We start from the raw sequence: 19,132 nt of genomic DNA, 5'->3' as shown, positions 1-19,132 counted from the left end.
GAAGTCTGTCTGTCATGCAGAGCCCCATCCGTTGCACAGCGGTCTTTAACCTGGCTGCAGTTCACACTGCCCCCGTGAGCAGAGGTCACGTGAGGTCATCCCAGTAGAGGACAGCAGTAAATTGTTGAAAGTCTGAAACAAAGCCCTGATGGTCAACAGAGACCCGGCTGCAACAACAGAAGAGGATCACACTGGGTAGCGCATCTCAGCGCTTTATGGGTAGCCCTGCATTGATTCTGTTCCTGTAGAAGCACCACATTTCCAGAGATATTAAATATGAATTTGCAAAGTTCTATTTATCCCCTGTGTTGTTTGGAATGCTTTTATACTAACTCTTTTGGTTCACACCCGTGTTCATTGACACCAGAGTTTGGTTCGTTTGGATGATAAACTCTATTTTCCGAACTTGGTTGTGGACCAACAAACCGAGTTTGCTACTGATATGAATGAAACTGCAATGTCCTTTAGAACAGTTATAGTATATTTATGGCAGATGTGTGAAATGTGCCGTTTTGTGTTGACAATTTGCAAACAAAAACAAAGGTTCAAAACCAAGTCATGCGAGCAACGCTATGCATTTTGCTGCCTTCTCCTGCATTGTTCTTACCTAGCCATAGGAGTAAACATCTGCCACTTTGATGAAGGGGGAGTAATCAAACTCTCATTTGGATCAAGCAATTGAACAAAGTGTGAAAGCACACTTCATTTAAATATGTTTAAGGAATAGCAGTGTTTGGTGTTGATGGTTGTCATCAAATGTCAAAGAAACATTTTTAACCTCAACTGACATATAGATAAAAAAAAAAAAAAAAATTGTAAATGTGTTTTAAAGTAACATCTGACTATATGTGTTGTTTTATTGTTACATTAAAAATGCTCTTATTCATCTCAGTTGTTTTGGACTTAAGATTGACATGTTGGTATTAAAGCATAACTCAGTGCAGTGTTTGTGAATGGAGTGGCTGTGTGTTGGACTACTGAGGCATTGGTGTGGTGGCTGTGGCTGTTGTGTGTTTGTGGATGGCCCTTGAGGTCCTGCCATTTATCCTTACTGTGTGGCTTGGGATCTACGGGTCAGTGTGGTTTGTGTCTTTGCTTCAATAAAGACTGCTTGTTTGCAAAATTTATTTCCCCTTTCATACACTGGACTTTCTGGTGGATCAAAGACAGTCTGTCTGTCTGTCTGTCTATCTATCTATCTATCTATCTGTCTCTCTGTCATTTTATCTTTTGTTCTATCTGTTGCTGTTGTTGCATTATGGAATTATTAGTAGAGATTGCTGGTAAAAATAAACTTTTTTTAGGTCGCTGTTATGATTTTTCATCTCGTGTGTGACTGCACATCATTAAAATGTTTAAAATACATCTAATTGTCAATTTGTAAAAATGCAATCCTTTGATACACTGGGGGAAAAAAAAAAGGTAACCTAAAAATGGTGACAGCTAAATTAACTGGTTTTATTCAAGTCAAAAATATTATTTAATATAGCTAAATCAACCTAAATACATTAATTTATACAAACAAAGCTAAAACTTTAACGTAACAATTGCAGGTTACCACTTTTTGCAGTGTACTCTGTATCTCTGTAACACATTTCACTCTATTTAAATCAGTTTTACAGACTTCCACTTTTTCATCTAGATTCTGAATGCAGATACTGCATGGACCTACTTATAAACAAGCTCTGAAGTTATTTGTAGACTTTTTAGTATTACAGTCTTTTTTATGGCATAAATTCTTATCAAATTTTCCATTATCGTCGGAATAAACAAACACAAATGAATTCTGTAGAGATTTTGTGTGGGCCTGGTTATGATTAAGCCTCTGGCTTATTTATTTGGGTTGTTTTGAAGCTTTTTAACTTCTAGTGTGAGTGGTTATAGTGAATTATCCCATTGATTTAAGACAGTAATACATTTCAAGCTTGTTAATTTTCCTATTTTTCTCTGTCTCTGATTAGCCCTCTCTCAGCATCTTTGTGTTTTCTTCAGTCAAGTTTTTGCAGTATTCATCTCACAAAAAATGTCATCAAGCCAAAAGATCCAGTATATTGTATTCCTCTGTCATCCTCTCATATAAAACAAACAAACCCGAGGGGAAATGTATTGCCTGTCAAGACACTATCTAATGTATTTATTCATTTAGTTGTCTGTTTTATTATTTAACTCATATCCCATAGGAGTCAGATATAGACACTATGGTTTCCTCTGGAACGATTTTCTCTTTTCTTTTTTTTCTGGACATAGTAGAGGAAGCATCAATCTTGAAATTATTTATTGATTGTTGTCAGGAATTTGGAAACGCGGTGGATGCAGGACTGTTATTATTTCGTCACTGAGGTTGTGTGGTGGTGAGATTGTTTTAGCTAAGTCATATCAGTAGCCGTTATATGGAGTCAAGGGTTAATGGAGGGGCCATGAGAATGAAAATACACACACAAGCTCAAGTTTTACTGGCCGTTTCCTTTCTCTGCAAACTATAGCTGTTTTTCACAGTATGTATTGTGCTCAGTATGCATGTTTCTCTGTATATCTTTTCTTCAGGAAATTATTTTTTGATAGAAATAGTATTGAGGTGTTTGAACATTATTGGGATCACATATATGGAGCTCATGCATTAACCAGCTGGGCCTTGCATTAACCCTGGCCCTCAAACAAACCAGCTTGCTTCTTTTGACAGTGGTCCAAACAAACCCTCTGTCATCTCCCATGCTCCCACTCAGAACAGCACTTGAGCTGCTGCAAAGAAATAGAGCACTTTAAAATTTACATATGACCTTTGAATATAGCGATAACTGTAGAATCCACGAATTGCATTGCTGCACGAAAGGCCCCAGGCAAGACAACTCAGGTGTGAAAACAGACTGAATGGAGTCAGGGCCTTTTGAAGGGTTCGGTTGTGGATTCTCTTGTGTGGAAATCTCCTCTCGTGAAGTTAGTTATCTTGTGAGTTGTGACAGGGAATGGAAGAAGCAGATGGATGTCCGAATTTTAAGTTCAGAATTCTCCTCTTCATCATTCACATCTGTTACTCTTCGATCTCTCTTTTCATCTAAAGCTAGCCTATAAAATGTGCACAAGGTAACGTTTTCAGGCCAGTGTAGTTTTGTGCAGTGGTGCCTCCACACCAATAGGTGCCAGCATAAAGTCGTGTGGTTTCTTAATGAGCTACAACAAAATAGATAGAGCTTTGGTGACAACTAACTTAAGTGAATATTTAATTATTGCATTCATGCTGCCTTCAAAAATCCGATGAGGGTCACATGATCATTGGATTTGGACGTGCATATGCTACTTGCGAAGGCAGCATATTTCAGCTTTTTGACACAGCCAAGTGGTCAGGGTTTGGCAGGGTAGCGTGGTCCAGTTAGCCCCTGTTGGTCAATGGTGTAACTATACTATTGTACTGCCAAAACAGCATTTCTGCATTGAAGGCCTTTCAGAAGTCTCACTTTATTGACAAAACAACTACCATCTTGACTTTTAATACCCATGACATTGAGCATACTTTGTGAGTTCGTGTTCCTGTAATTTGACTCTCTTGGCTGAAATTTTAGAACATTTTTGGTTGATTTTGTACTTTTTTTTTTTCTCTCGTATGCTTGAACGAAAAGTTCTTGTGTGCATTTCCACAGAAGTCTGTCTATCAAAGGGTACATGCTATACTACCTGTGCCATTAATGAGTCAGCATTTAGACTAATGCAAATCTGACAGACGCATCTGTCAGGGAATGTAATCTTAATAACTGACCCACAGACTTAAGATGATATTTCAGAGCTGCATTCAAATGCCAGTGAATGCGATTTTGTGTATTTTCAAGAGTTTTGTGAAATTTGCTCTTCTCTGTCTGCTGAGAACAGAAAGAGATTAATCTTATCTTGTAACTATGTATGATTAAGTATATAATCATCTTTACGCTTGGTTTATGTCATTTCATTTCCTTGACAATATATTTATTTACCTGCAACATATCAATTATGGGCTAAACTGTTTCTATAGCGTAACTGCATGTCTCATTGGGAGACAGGAGTGGGTTTGTGTGATAAAGCATTGGAGTGCCACCTAATGGCCTGACAGGCAGATCACAGGCACACTTTGTTGTTGACAAGTGTAACATGTTCATAGTTAATGTGATTCTCTGATAGAACACCTGTGTGACTGACTTTATTCACTAAAAAACACTAAAAAGTCAGTTCTTAGAAAGGCTTTGTACTATTTGTTAACCTTTGCTCAGTTTTTATATTAGTTTTGGGTAATTGACAGCTCTGGTAATTTAACAGTTTACGTAACTGACTTTGATCTTATTTAAATATGCTAATATAATAACAGTAACCATTTGTTTTCCATAGGAGGGGAAGAAGAAATTTGACAAGGAGACAGAAAAGTACTACTCCTCACTGGAAAAGCATCTCAACCTGTCTTCCAGAAAAAAAGAATCAGCTCTCCAAGAGGTGAATCATTCCACAAATAAGGCTAGATTTGCATTTTCCGAATGAAATACCAATGCTTACATGGCATCAAAAGAATTTGAATAATGTATATTCTGCTCTTTCCGTGCAATTATAATGACTGGGAACAAAGTAATAATAACACACACGACTTATGAACTACTTTTATAGTCCTTAGTGTTCCTTTTGCAACAAAAAAATAAATAAAATCCTTTTTTGTTTTAGAGAAGAAAGAAAGTCATATGGGTTTGGAACAATATGGGGATGAGTAAATAATGATAACATTTCCAGTTTTTGGATGACTAATCCTTTTAAAAACATAAGCGTTTAAAAGCTTTAGTTCCTGTTTTTTCTTTCGTGCTGTTCAGTTGCGTTTGTTTAGCTTGTTGTTACACAGATTCTCACAAAGCTGAGCCAGAAATTCTCACATGTAACCATTAACTAAAGCCCAAACACGTCCAAATGAGCGAACAAGCCTGGCAGCCATAACTTTCTGTCCGTCTCTAGGGTAACAGCACTCTTTGTTCGTTTGCAGGCTGACACTCAGATTGATAAGGAGAGGCAACTCTTTTATGACGCCTCTCTAGAATACGTCTTCAAAATCCAGGAGGTTCAAGAGAAGAAGAAATTTGAATTTGTTGAGCCGGTAAGATCTTTGTGATACATAAAATTTCCTCTTATATTTAGACACAAATACGCACTCTTATGCACACAACCACAAAAACATATAGTGAAATGTGTATCCTGCAAAAGAAATCAGATTTCCATCATGCAGTGTACTGCAATGAGAATCAAGCCATCTGGTCAGTAATGGTTTTGTAGCCAACAGGAAGTAGCTGGACAGTTTATGACCACTGGAGTCATAATCTCACTGTCTTATCATGCCAAATTACAAACTTCAGCTCTCATTTCCTGTCCCACAATACCCCTGAGCTATTAAAGGTACAGTTCACCCAAAATACCAGTTCACCCAAAACCTGAAATCAAAACAGGGAGGATAATAGGTGAGCGCCAGCCAATGCGATTGTCGTTTGCGCATTAGTTCCGCCCACTACTAGAGAAACCGGCAGTTCTTAAAAGCTGAAGAATTCCAAAGGAACTCCGTTATTTTGACAGGAAAATACAACGAAGAATATTGTTTACATGTAGCGCGTCAATTCCGCAGGTTATGTAAGATTCTTTGCGTGTGAGACAAAGAGATGGTGAATACTAGAGTTTACAGTACGTCAAATACAGGTAGCCTACACTGTGCATCCATTCATCTGAAATGAAAAATAAAAGTATAATAATATTATAATAAATTATAGTAACACTGCATTTTATTGTCAGTAACGGTAACGTCGTTGTAACAGGGTAAACAGTAATTCCTTTGATCACTTAAAATACTTTGATCACCAAAAAATAACACTGTTTATTTTTAACGCCATTATTCCCATCACTGCTGGTCAGTAAAAATATCATTTAAATTCAATTTAAATAATTTAAATTCAATCCAATAAGAAATGAAAATCACATGAGATCTTTTTCTAGGCAAAAATGAGATAGTTTGAGATTTTAGTGAAACCTGCTTCTGAGATGTTTCTTATGAAAAGACCCCATTAATCTCAAATCTGTCTCCTCTGGAGTTTGAGAAGAGTCTCAAACTGTGCTCATATTTGACAAAATACAGTAACTCCAACCAAAAGTCACACATCTCAATATGAGCTCAGACATGTCTCCACAAACTCATCCAGTACCTCATGATGTGAACTGCTATCCATGATGTCAAGTTCTCTAATGAATCTTTGGAAGGAACATCTGAAGCAAACTTGATCCTTCCTCTTAAAGTAAATAAGGTAACACTTTATTTCGATAGTCCACTTTAGACATTCTACTAACAGTAAGTAACTTTGCAACTACATGTCAACTAGCAGTCATTTGAGTATTAGTAGACTGTCTGCTTAATATCTTCTAACACTTTTTGATAGGGTCCACAACACACAACATACTGACTATGAGAAACTTTGCAAGTATATGTCAACTTATTCTACTAACCCTAAACCTACCCTACTGAGAGTTAGTAAACATGTAGTTGCAAATGAATGAGAATTAGTTAACATGTAGTTACAAAGTTACTTATAGTTAGTAGAATGTCTAAAGTGGACTATCGAAATAAAGTGTAACCATAAATAATAACTGAAAGTTTTCTGCAGTTAAACATAGTTTGAGAGGAAGATATCTTACTGTTCTTTTTTTTCAGCCCTTTTCATGTTTCGCATCTAAATCTCCACTCAGCAGACAGATCGTGTGAAATACACAACAGCTGGACCTCACATATTACAACAATGGACAGAATTTGCATGACTCATTTCTGCATTAAGCATATTTATATGCATAAGTGTGAGCGGTAAAGTGAGCCAGAGAATGTGCTGTATAGATTTAGAGGAGCATCCAGTGTTTATCACCTGGCATGGGAAAAACGACGCCGTTAATCTCCCAGAAGCACTGCAGTCTGGTCTGCTCTTGAGTTTCAGGGTGTGACATCAGCATCTTTGAAGTCTTCTGCTAAAGTCACTATCAGAAAGTCAAATCTTTGCACAGGCCTGGAGTATAAGAGAGCTGGGGTAACTGTAATGATTAATAGATGGAACATTAGTCATAACTTTATGCACTCATCATTAACTGAAAAAATTGCTTTGAAACAGTTTTCACTCAAAAATTGCTATTAAATGTCACAAATTATTAAAAAAAAAAAAGGTCATGTAACACATTAATTTAAGTGTGAAATTTTGAAATGGAAGGACTGATATTTTCTTGTAAAACATGTGCCAGAAACTATTTTTACATACAGCTTTGAAAAATTATTCTTTACATTGTACATCAGGGGCCTAATTAATAAAGGGTGCGTATGCTCAGATTTGATCTTAGAGTGTGCGTACGCTTACATCCACGCCAACGTTCATATTGATAAAAACTGTCTTTGATGTGGAAAAGTGCTTAGCAGACGTACGCACTTTTTCTTGTTTGAGTACTGCAGGTTTTTGGAAATATAAGCTGTTCTTGAAGCTCACTGTTCTAAATTATGATGACTGGTGATATTTTATATGTTAAGGACATTAATTAGGAGTCGTTTACAAGGCAGATAGCTGAAACCATTCATTTGCGTGCGTTCAAGATCATTTGTGATTCATAGATTTCACATCTGAAAGAGACGCGTATGTGCGTTTTCTGTACATACCTTCATTTTATGAATCACCCGTACGTATATTTGAGAGATCATCGTAAGATCAATTTTAAGATGGTTTCTGCGCAACACTTAATAAATGAGGCCCCAGGTCTGCAACAACATTTTTTATATATATTAAATGATTAATTTAGTATATTAAGTAAATGTCTTGTTGGTAATTTGAGGTTGTAGGGTTCTAATTACTTTTTCGAATAATTTCTCCCTTCCTTAGTCTGACTTGTACTGACACCTAGTGGTGTGGATGCAGAAAACATGCAAAAAGTTTTCAATTACCAATGCTAATGTAGAAACGGACTATTCACTAGAAGCCATGATTAATTTATATTTGTCAGCAAAAATATCCAATAATATGAAGATTTACAGAGATAATGCAAGTAGTATTTGGCTGGTCATGTGATCTCAACATGGCTGCCCCCATGAGGCGAACCACCCCGTGTAAAATTAAACAGTTTTTATTGGGCTGCTGATGACTACAGTCTTAATATCAAGTGAGTGGACATCATTTTCACATTTTACAAAAGTACAATTTATTTATTTATCATAAATTATCCTTAACAAGGAAAAATACTTTATTTTAACACATTGTTTTAGAGAACGTTGCGCTGAATTTTGTGTGCAAGTCTTGTAAAAACTTCAGAATTTACAGACTGACACAAAACATTGTGAAATCCCTGTTTGCACTGAGAAAGAGGAAGAGATGGATATGTTGTGCAACAAGCATATGATGGAAACTTGTTATTTACATCTTACTGTATTTATATCTTATTTGGGGTTGCAGCTCTTGGCCTTCCTACAGGGTCTGTTCACATTCTACCATGAGGGTTATGAGCTGGCCCACGAATTTGAGCCCTACAAACAACAGCTACAGTTTAACCTGCAGAATGTAAGTACACATCTCTTGTGAGTCATCCAGCTTCTCTTTCACTTTTTCACTTACTGTAGCCTTCTTTTGACCAAAAAAAAGCGTTTTTTCTTTTGAAAATATTTATAAAGCCACATGGTGTTTATGCCTGGCACATATAAAGTAGTTTTTCCATTCGTTTTGCCCTCTGTTTTCATGCTGTAACCTGCTCTGTGTGTCTTTGATCAACATTGGCCTATAATAAACCACTTCCTGCTGCTCGTCAGCATCTCTGTGTCTGGGTTCTGTGACCTTTGACTCTTTCATTGCATCACTGTCACTGTAAACTCAAAGCTTTATGTCGTGTTCCAAAATTTCAGCTTGTTCTAAAGCACAAAAGACTCGTGCTGCAGCACTGTGCCAGCACTGCGGCATATATACGCTGAAATAACGCTGCTGTGAAAGCGTGAAACATTAGCCTTACTACCGCAGGACAAGCACCTTTAATATTGTAGGAGTGGCATTGATAATTCACAGTGATGTATTTGGCTGAGATGTAAGTACTCTAGAGGACAAAAGAAGTATATGCGAAGCCATTTCTTTTCATTTCATTCCAATAAACTGTGAAAAACAATTTGAATGCACTTGGTATGTACATAAATGAATATTTATGGGATAATTCATTGCTAGGTGTCCCTTAAGTAAGGGATAAAGCATATCCAGCTGGTTGTTATTGAAAAATAATCCCGGACAGGGTGATCAGGACAGGTCTTTTATCACCCGGAGGGGTTTATTTTGTGATAACAACCAGCTGGATGCACATTATCCAGCTTATTATGCGGCTTCTTGCCACATAAGTAAATAATTGGACACGAAATATTGATTTGAGTTGAAATATTTTATTAGCTCATTTGTAAAGCTTCCACAAAGAAAACAGTTCCTTTGAGCCACAACAAACTACTTAATTCATGACATTTCACCAAATAAATAATTACCTAGACATGAAATATTGATTTTGAGTTGAAAATGGTTTAAAATCCATTACAGTTCACAAAACAATCATTCTGGCAACTAGGAGAGCACTACAACAGAACTGCAGTACTATTACTGCTGATTTAATTTTTAATACAAATGCTAAATGGCACACAAAATGGCACCAGTTGAATCTGAATGGTACAAGAGATAATAAGTCGGCGTTGTTATATGAGATAAAAGAAGTCCCAGCTTCAGATGCCAGAAGCAGTGCAAAATTTCAAATATCAACATTATCACCTGAGTAGTAAAGTGTAGCTTTTCAATAGTGAGCTATTTTATTCAATAAAAGTCACAGGGCAGTGTTGACCACAAGTCTTTGTGCTCCTGAATGTTTCTTTGTGCTCACAGTCATCTGATTGTCTCTTTTTGTCTGATTTTCGAATCCATTTTTGCTTCTAATCAATGTCGATTCACTTCGTAGCTTTCATGGCTTATAACTCTGTAATGACGACTTTTTGTTTGGAGAGAATTCACTTTTAAACCAACACAAGCAATAGCAATCTATCTGAGGAAAATGCTTTTCGGTCTCTATGCGATTTTAAAGGCATTGTCCTCTGTTAGATGGCAGCTGCATTACTCGAATATGATTTCAGGCCATTCTCAGGAAATGGTGTAATTTATGGCAAATAAAAAAGATTGTGTCTTTTCCCATAACTACCTAAAACTATTGAATTTTGATGAGCTTTTGTTTTGAAGAGCATGCTAAAAGTGTTACAGATAACGCAAGATGCCATTCGTTTGAAGACACTAACAAAAATGTACTAAAAATGGTCATGCTCTTACCATGGTTTTAGTACTACTGTGGTATTTTATGAAGTACCTTTGAACACACACACACACACACACATTTTTCCACATCAATGTACAGTATCAATGCAAAGACAGATTATGCTTACAAAACATCTCATTTTGAAAAAAAGAAAAAAGGACTCATAGTGAAATTGCATTCAGTTTTATCCGAAACAGATGAACATGAATCTGGCAATGTTTTATTATGCTGGTTTTATACGCAAAGTGCTAGTTTGGAATTGAAATGTTTAATCAGCGGTGCACAAATTCCAATGCTCCATCACTTGTTAGCAGGCAAATGTCATGTAAAAAAAAAAAAAAAAAGTATTTGCTGAAGCATATCATTTTAACTTGCTACTACAAGTCTTGGAGCTCTTTTATCATGACTTATCAGGTGAGCTATCAAGCAAGTTTACTACATCAGATTGACAGATTAATTGATTACTACATCACATTACTACCACTGCTGATTTTATGCAAACGTCAAAATGTATTATAAATCATGCACTATGGTAAAATCACTATATTTTGCAACAGAGCTGTGCATGTCTGTATGCTGTAGATGTCTATTACTATATACATATTTCAGTCTCATGTCTGGTTTTAAATGTATTTGCATCTGTCAGATTAAATATAATTGGATATTCTAAAATAGCAGTTGCTATTCCTATGATCTGTTTGTGTACATGTGTTTTTATTTGTTGGATGAAGACAAGAAACAACTTTCTGAGCACCAAGCAAGAAGTAGAGAAGCTGATGAACAGAGTTCGATCTGCAGATCAAGACCAGAAGCCTCCAGGCCAGTGGACAATGGAAGGCTATCTCTATGTCCAGGAGAAACGTGAGTGTTACAATCTTTCAGACACTAAGATTGAGCAAACAGAAGGACAGACAGTCTATGGCCTTCCATACCAGACACTTTTTAAAAAATATAATGATAAGTCTAGAACTTGGTTTTCATGCGTCTTCATTTTATCTTCCTGAAGTGACCTCACTTTGGTCTTATCCTGTGTTTTTCCTGTTCCTTCATTCTGCAGAGGAAATGCCAGAATGAAATTGCTCTCCTCATGTAAACAGTTAGATTACACTCTTAGAATTAGATTATAGAATTTCAGATAAGACAGTGAATGACCTGGTCTTGGAAAGGATAACATTGCCCTCTGGTGGATGGATACAATACACAGTTTGTTCAAAAAAATATTGTATAGTATAATTTTAAAACAATAGATTTTAAAATCCCAATATATTAAATGATCACAGTAAAGACATAACAGGTGTAAATACATACATTTTTTTTTTTACATTTGAAATAAATATTTGAAATTATTCTATAAATGTATTATTATTTTTTTTTATCTAATTGTAGGTACTTTAACCAATTAAAATAGGAAGAATGAGTTTGCTGTAGTCCATTATTTGCTTGCATATCTATAATATATTGTGTTATTGTAAATGTATTTTCTTGTTTGTAAAGTACATTTTGTAATATTTGGTGGTGTGGGGGAGGGTTCTTTCAACTGTGCTATTCACAATAGGTCTTTAAAAGTATTATATGTGTGTGTATATATATATATATATATATATATATATATATTCATTCATTTATTTACAGTATTTGTTCAAATTTTAGAGCATGGGAGGTGAAAATAACAATGTTTTGCCAAGCAAGAATATCACTTATGCCTTATGCACATCTCGTGCGTGTTTCAGGGCCTTTGGGTTGCGCATGGACACGCCATTATTGTACATACGAAAAAGGCAGCAGTGTCTTCAGCATGTGCAACACAGAGGCAAAACCCACAGCTAAACAGGTACAAAGATGCTCATGTTTCAGTCATCTGTAGGAACAGAGGTGCTGTTTGCATCAGATCCTCACTATCTGTCTCTCTCTTTTCACAGAACGGTGTCATGTCAAATCCCACAGAGAAGTTCAGACTGAAGTCCTGTATCAGGAGGAAGACTGACTCGATTGATAAGCGCTTCTGTTTTGATATTGAGGTGGTTGAAAGGTGGGTGTCTGCACTGATGACACAGTACAGGTGTTTTAAATCTTTAACACTCCCTGAGAAATGGACATACTTTCATCTGTTATTCACCCTCATGTTGTTATGACCCTGTGTGACCGTCTGTCTTCCATGGAGCACAAAAGGAGAAATTTTAAAGAGTGTCCATGCTTCTTTTTCCATGCGTTGTATTTTCTATCAGGTTATATATATATATATATATATATATATATATATAAAAAATCTTCAAAAGAACTATAGCACACAGAGTATTCAGACTACTGTGATTCATTTTATATTTTTATTTTAATGATGCTTTTTTTGTTTTTTACTTTGTATGGAAAAGAACTGCATGGACATTCTTCATAATATAACTTTTTGTGTTTTACAAGTCACACAGGTTTGGAACTACTCGAGGGAGAGTAAATGAATATCAAATGTTCATTTCTGGATGAATTCCTACCTCTTTTTAACGTGCTATAGCTTCTGTTTCTCAAATATGAATTTTTCCTTCTTGTTTTAAGAGTGGCCTGAATTATTGTTTTCTGCATGCTTCTTGTGTCTTTTATTTCACGCCATATTAGCTGTCTTCTGTATATTTTAACTGTATAATCTTCTCCTTTTTTACTTACATCTGCCGTTGTGGCACAGTCTTACGATATTAGGTGGCAAATATGTTTTTATATGTATGTAAGCATTGGTGCACACGTATTAGACCGTGCACGTTCTACTAACACTCAGCCCATCAGATCTGTGTTTAGCAAAATAGCAAATGTAACTTTCTGTGTGTTCATGTACTTTGCCACCTAGTGTAAGGTTGCACTGTTGTTTTTCTGACAGTTTACCTTGTGCTGTATGTGCCCATTTCCCCTGTCCCTTCTCTGTGTTTATTTCAATCTAGAAATACCATCTATCGTGGATCTCTTTTCAGACCACTGCAATTTTTCTGTAAAGCCCGGTATGTGACCAGCCCAAAAGCATGTTGAAGCGCATGTGTGCTGCTTGTGATCTCATGCATTCGAAATCCCACGCTGATCAAAGCTCATTTCTCACTCCGATGGTTTTAAAGGATTGCATGATGAAAATCCAACACATTCCCTGCACCTATAATTGGTGGATAACAGTTTGATTTAATTTAACTGGCTGAGTGATTTTTGATCTGGAAATCACATTATCACTTGACATCAAAGAACAAACATCACAACATCAAATCAACATTAGCTATGGCTACACCAGGCTTGAGTTAGGCAAGATGGAGAGGGAACATCCAATGATAGAATTAGGACAGCTGTATAATTATTATATTCATATGATCAGTTTATGAGGAAAACAGAGTGAGCTGCCTACCCAGAAAGCCTTTTAAGGCATCATCCAATGCACAGGCCTAAAAGGCAGTTTTTCTTCTAACATGCCTAATCTTTGCACAAATCTTAGGCAGCATCGCATGCTTCCTTCACAGAGAAAGCACTATTATTATTATTATTATATATTTATTTCTTATTTTTATTTATTTATTTTGTCAGCTGAACCCCTTTGACCTAAAACATTTACCTCAAGTACCCCCTGAGATATTAAGATATGAAATAATTCATTTATTTAATTCATTTATTTAATATTTTGTTTTTAGTGTTTGATTTTGATTGTTTTCATAGTAAGATTTTTTTTTTCACAAGATCTGCGAAGAATCCAAAATAAGAAATGTTATATATATATATATATATATATATATATATATATATATATATATATATATATAATTTTATAATTTTTTTCATTCACTGATGAGGTTTTATGACAAATAGGATGTTATTTCACAAAGCTGCTGCCTATGTAGACAGCAGACAGCAAGGCAGCTCACTACGTTTTGGAACAAAGTTGTTCAGTAGTTCACTTAAAATTCCATCTCAAACGGTTCCATTTCTGGAACATTATAAATGCTATGATATACACTTCTTCATGTACAAAAATCTCCTCTCAGAAAACACAGCTACCATTACCTTTAAACTGCACTGCAGCGTGCTTGCCCTAACAAGCAGGAGAATAATCAAAGCATAGCTGAGCGTGTAGCTGGTTCATCCATGCACAGATATTAGTGACAGCTGTTGCACAGGCATGGCTGTATCTGCAGCGAGGAGCGTGTTAATGGCTATGAGCTCGCTCTGACGTTCACCTTACAGTTACGGTTATCACAAATGCTGTCAAATCATGTGTGAAGATCCATGGGTAATATTTATGGGTGGATTAATCGGTCCTTGTGATTCTAAATGTGCAAATACAGAATATAGGTAAATGTATGCTTATGTAAATGAAGTAGTACTTTCATGTATCATTTTTCCCACAAGTGTGTATAGTGTTAGTGAGCTTGTGAAATTGAAAGGTTTTTTAGATATCACTTTTGATTTTAGTTCAAACATTTAAAGAAATAATTCCCCTCAAACGCATTATGTCATTTCAAACTCGTATGACTTTGTTGTTTTTTTTCCCATGGAACACGAAAGGAGATGTTTTGAAGAATGTTCACGCTGTTCTTTTCCATACAATCACCAAGAGCTATCAAGTATGCAAAGTATGCTCACATACACTATATTCCAAATCAATAAGACTAAAAAATAGGAATATGGAAAAGAACAGTTTCATTCTTTGTGTTTCATTTAAGGAAGAAAGTCATACAGGTTTGGTATTGCATCATCTTTTTGGGGGGTGAACAATTGCTACTCAACCTGACTTAAAGGGATAGTTTGCCCAAAATAAGAAAATTCTCTCATCGTTTACTGAAGTTTTCATACAATGGAAGAACAGTTTTCACACTATGGAAGTCAGCGGTAACCAAAAAGTTTTGGTTACCAACTTTCTTCAAAATATCTTCTTTTACATTTCACAAAGTCATGCAACTTTGGAATGACATCAGGATGAGTAAATTTTCATTTTGGGGTGAATTGTATATGATGTGGCAACATTTCATTTGGGTCTAAATTCTTTAGATCAGGGGTGTCAAACTCAGTTCCTGGAGGGCCGCAGCCCTGCAGAGTTTAGTTCCAACCCTGATCCAGGGTCTCGCATACCGTGTAGTTTTCAAATAAGCCTTAAACACTTGATCAGCTGGATCAAGTGTGTTTAATTAGGGTTGCATCTAACCTGTGCAGGGCTCCGGCCCTCCAGGAACTGAGTTTTACACCCCTGCTTTAGATGCTTCAGTTTCTCCAAAGGCTCTATTCAAGAACTATTTTAGATGAGTAGATGTAGTTGAGTAAGATATTTCTAGAACATGTCAGACTTTTAAGTTCTGCGTTGTCTTCAGGCATGGCATTATCACGCTACAAGCGCTGTCTGAGTCCAACAGGAGACTCTGGCTGGAAGCTATGGATGGCAAAGAGCCGGTGAGTCCTGAAGCATATTTCCTGCCTGATTTAATACAATATTCACGTAGTTGTCATCATTTGCTTCTGTATTGATTCAAGCTACAGAAGACCCTCAAGCTTAGGTATTTCTGTCAGAATGTGTAAAAATCGATACGCCGTTTATCTGAAATTTCATTGCTCAACAAATAATTCTTGATTCGCTTAATATAATACTTTTATTTATTTTATCTCTTTCAGATCTACAACCTTCCTGCTATTCTGAGCAAGAAAGAGGAGAGTAAGTATTTAAGTCTTTAAGCATGGCCACAGTAATATTAATTAATTATTCATTTTATTTTATATTACGTCTTGCCTATTTGTTTGTTTTTCAGAGTGAGCTTAATGTTGGAGTCTGACCTCACATGCTCTCATCAGACTAACTGTGTTTAACAAACACTCGTTCAGTTAATATGTGCTGTTTCCCTTCACTACACCCTTTGTGTGTCTCTGCTCTCTCATTTCCTTTTACAAGGTCGATCGCATTACATTTAGCACAACCGGAGTAAGCCGTATTCCCCTGTGTGACACAAGCTAAATCCATCTATTGAACATGTTGTTTCTTTTCACCTGTCTTTTGTAGCATATTTAAATGAAGCTGGCTTTAATTTTGTGAGGAAGTGTATACAGCTGGTGGAGGTGAGAGGTGAGTTGTGTGTTTACTGGAGTACTGATTTCCTCATATCTTATGTATAGGATCTTTATTGTGGTTAAAGCATTCCATTTTTTATTTGTATTTTTACATCCTTATTGTAATAATAATAATAGGCCTTTGTGTGTAGTATTATGTAATCAAATTAAAAAATTGTTGGTAAAAGTTTTTTAATGTGGTATAATAGGTCAAATCTTACATCAGATTAAATCATTCATACTTCTCTCTTTCAAAATTTAGAGTAAGAGCTTATGTGTTGTGTTTCTATGTTTATGTATGTACTGTATATATTCTTCTCTCAGCAGGGCTCAACACTATGGGTTTATACAGAGTCGGTGGAATAAACTCAAAAGTGCAGAAGCTCATGACCACAGTCTTCTGTAAGTTACATCTACACAACTTATGCCAGCCTTGAGAACTAGACAAACAAATGTGTGATTCAGGCCAGGGTCACAAAAATCTATTCCTCTTATTTTGGAGTTTAACGTCACATCTGGCGGCCAGTGTTGGGCCAGTTACTCAAAGAATGTAATATATTACTCATTACTAGTTACTCCTTTCAAAAGTAATATTGTTACTTTACTTATTACTTTCTGGCAACAGTAATTAGTTACACTACTAGTTACATTACTTTTTCTTCACGCCCCACAGAAGTCGTAACTGTGTATCTTCCACATAATTCTTCTAGAATGCTACTAATAACATATTTCTGCCTCATCATTGGACCAAAATACACATTGGATCGCAGTCAGAAGTTATTACAAACACTCAATAGTGATTGATAGTGGCATTCAAGTAGAAGTGTAATCTCATTAATTGTGTGTAGCTTGAAGTAATTAATGTGTAGCTTGAAGTAATTTTTCCGTTACTCATATGTGATTAAATTTCGTTTTGTATTTTATCAAATCACATGAGTTTGTAAGAAACTGTTTAATTTTCCCAAAATATTTGTAATTATATTAATATAATGTACCACATGCTGATCAGAGGGATGTAATGCCAGAGTAAAGTAAAGCCACAACTTACACAACAGATCTTTTTTTCCTGGCAAAATCAATATAATGCAATATTTCTATCTGCTGAATGTAAGCTTTTCTATATTCTAAGCTTGCCTGCTGCACCGGGGACATCACATGCATGTGCGAGTCGTGAAAATTATGAAAATAAATCTAGGAATTATTTTATTGTTAGATTTTAAATCAGCGGGGTTGAGGCATCAAAAGTAACTAAGCTGTTTTATGGAAAGTAACTGTAATATCATTACTGAAATCTTATTAGTAATTAGTTACACTACTAGTTACAGCAAAAAGTAATATTATTACAGTAACTAAATTACTAGTAACTAGTTACTGCCCAACACTGCTGTTACTATTAGCTGTAACTATTAATATTGTTCTGAAATATCTCAACAGATGTCTGGAATTAGTCTGTAAACCCTAAATCAAGTTTAAAAACTTCACAGACCTACTTAAAATATAAACACCATGTCACTATGAAACAACATTGACAGTTCTTATTTTATTTATGGAATGTTGCGTAGTTCAATATAATGTATTCATAATCTTTAATCAAAAACTTTATCTTCTCCTCCCCTTCACAAGGACCTCTCTTTCTTGGATAGATAGATATAGATAGATTATCAAAACATAAATATACATCATATAATAGAACGTACAGTATAATATTTTTTTAAGAAAAATGAAAAAAATAAGAGACTAGGAAAATTGAGTTTTGCACTGACACTTTCTTGACAGCTGTCTACATTTTCACCACCACCTCCATATTAAATTCAATTAAATTATTTTTTAAAGGATGAATGATTTATAGTGTCCTTAAAAATGACCTTCATTTTCTTGCAACTTTTTTTGGTTTGAAATATGACATTCTAAATTCCTTTTATTTTGGATTAGCAGTTTTCCATGAGTGCACAATTAATGTTGTACATGTTCCCGGTTTTCTCTTACAGCAGCCAAAGCAGCATCAGATATGGATCTGGACCCAGAGACCTGGGACAACAAGACCATCACCAGCGGCCTCAAGAATTACCTCAGGTTAGTGTGTTCCTCAGGTTATGCTACATGTTACAGGCTGATGTTAGTACTGTTGTTATTAGATTCAAGCGGCTAGTGGGAACTGCACATTCAGGAAAATTACACCGATGTAGAGTGTACCTTTCTCTGTTCGAGAGAGTTGAAAATAACTAAAGCATTTCATAGCAAAGAGCTAACAAGATGTAATTCTCATCTCCGTCCACCAGGTGTCTTTCTGAGCCTCTCATGACATACAAGCTCCACTCAGACTTCCTCTTGGCTGTCAGTAAGTTCTAAAGCTTTTGAATTACAACATTAACACACCGAAAAGCTATATACCGAGTGTATACATTTGTGATGAGTTTTTTTCGATGGTGTGTTGACACATTTGGTCTGTTTGTTTTCAGAATCTGATGATCAGAACTACAGAGTGTGTGCAGTTCACGCGCTGCTGCATAAACTACCTGACAAAAACAAAGAGATGCTGGAGATATTAATCAAACATCTACTCAAGTATGACTGAACATGTAGATTTATACCGCTTTTTTACTGTTGAAAGGAAAACTTTCTTCAAAAATGAAAACTTTTCTCTCCCTAAACACACTTACTTCTTAGTCTCAATTAATATGTTGTAGATTTATTTAAAGTGAGGATGGTTGATCACCAGCATGTGTTGTGTTTTGGGTGCTTGTGTCTTCACAAGACTTCTTTA

General features: G+C 35.7%; 1 protein-coding gene across 4 annotated transcripts in view; it reads left to right on the top strand.

Moving 5' to 3' along the window:
• LOC131524270 (rho GTPase-activating protein 42) overlaps positions 1-19,132 on the top strand; it is a 109,362-nt gene that overhangs the window by 77,801 nt on the left and 12,429 nt on the right. Inside the window, exons 5-18 of one of the 4 annotated variants that reach the window (XM_058751231.1) lie at positions 4,351-4,452; positions 4,985-5,095; positions 8,454-8,558; positions 11,052-11,181; positions 12,051-12,151; positions 12,240-12,349; positions 13,245-13,301; positions 15,642-15,720; positions 15,940-15,979; positions 16,322-16,384; positions 16,696-16,770; positions 18,357-18,441; positions 18,648-18,706; positions 18,828-18,933. In XM_058751231.1, coding sequence (XP_058607214.1) covers positions 4,351-4,452; positions 4,985-5,095; positions 8,454-8,558; positions 11,052-11,181; positions 12,051-12,151; positions 12,240-12,349; positions 13,245-13,301; positions 15,642-15,720; positions 15,940-15,979; positions 16,322-16,384; positions 16,696-16,770; positions 18,357-18,441; positions 18,648-18,706; positions 18,828-18,933 — 1,223 coding nt within the window. Of the gene's footprint in view, positions 1-4,350; positions 4,453-4,984; positions 5,096-8,453; positions 8,559-11,051; positions 11,182-12,050; positions 12,152-12,239; positions 12,350-13,244; positions 13,302-15,641; positions 15,721-15,939; positions 15,980-16,321; positions 16,385-16,692; positions 16,771-18,356; positions 18,442-18,647; positions 18,707-18,827; positions 18,934-19,132 lie in introns of all 4 variants that reach the window. The other 3 variants (XM_058751230.1, XM_058751233.1, XM_058751232.1) reach the window with 3 other exon arrangements.

This window comes from Onychostoma macrolepis, chromosome 18, assembly GCF_012432095.1.
Source record: "Onychostoma macrolepis isolate SWU-2019 chromosome 18, ASM1243209v1, whole genome shotgun sequence".
Lineage (NCBI taxonomy): Eukaryota > Metazoa > Chordata > Actinopteri > Cypriniformes > Cyprinidae > Onychostoma > Onychostoma macrolepis.
This window is presented reverse-complemented; position numbering and strand designations above follow the sequence as displayed.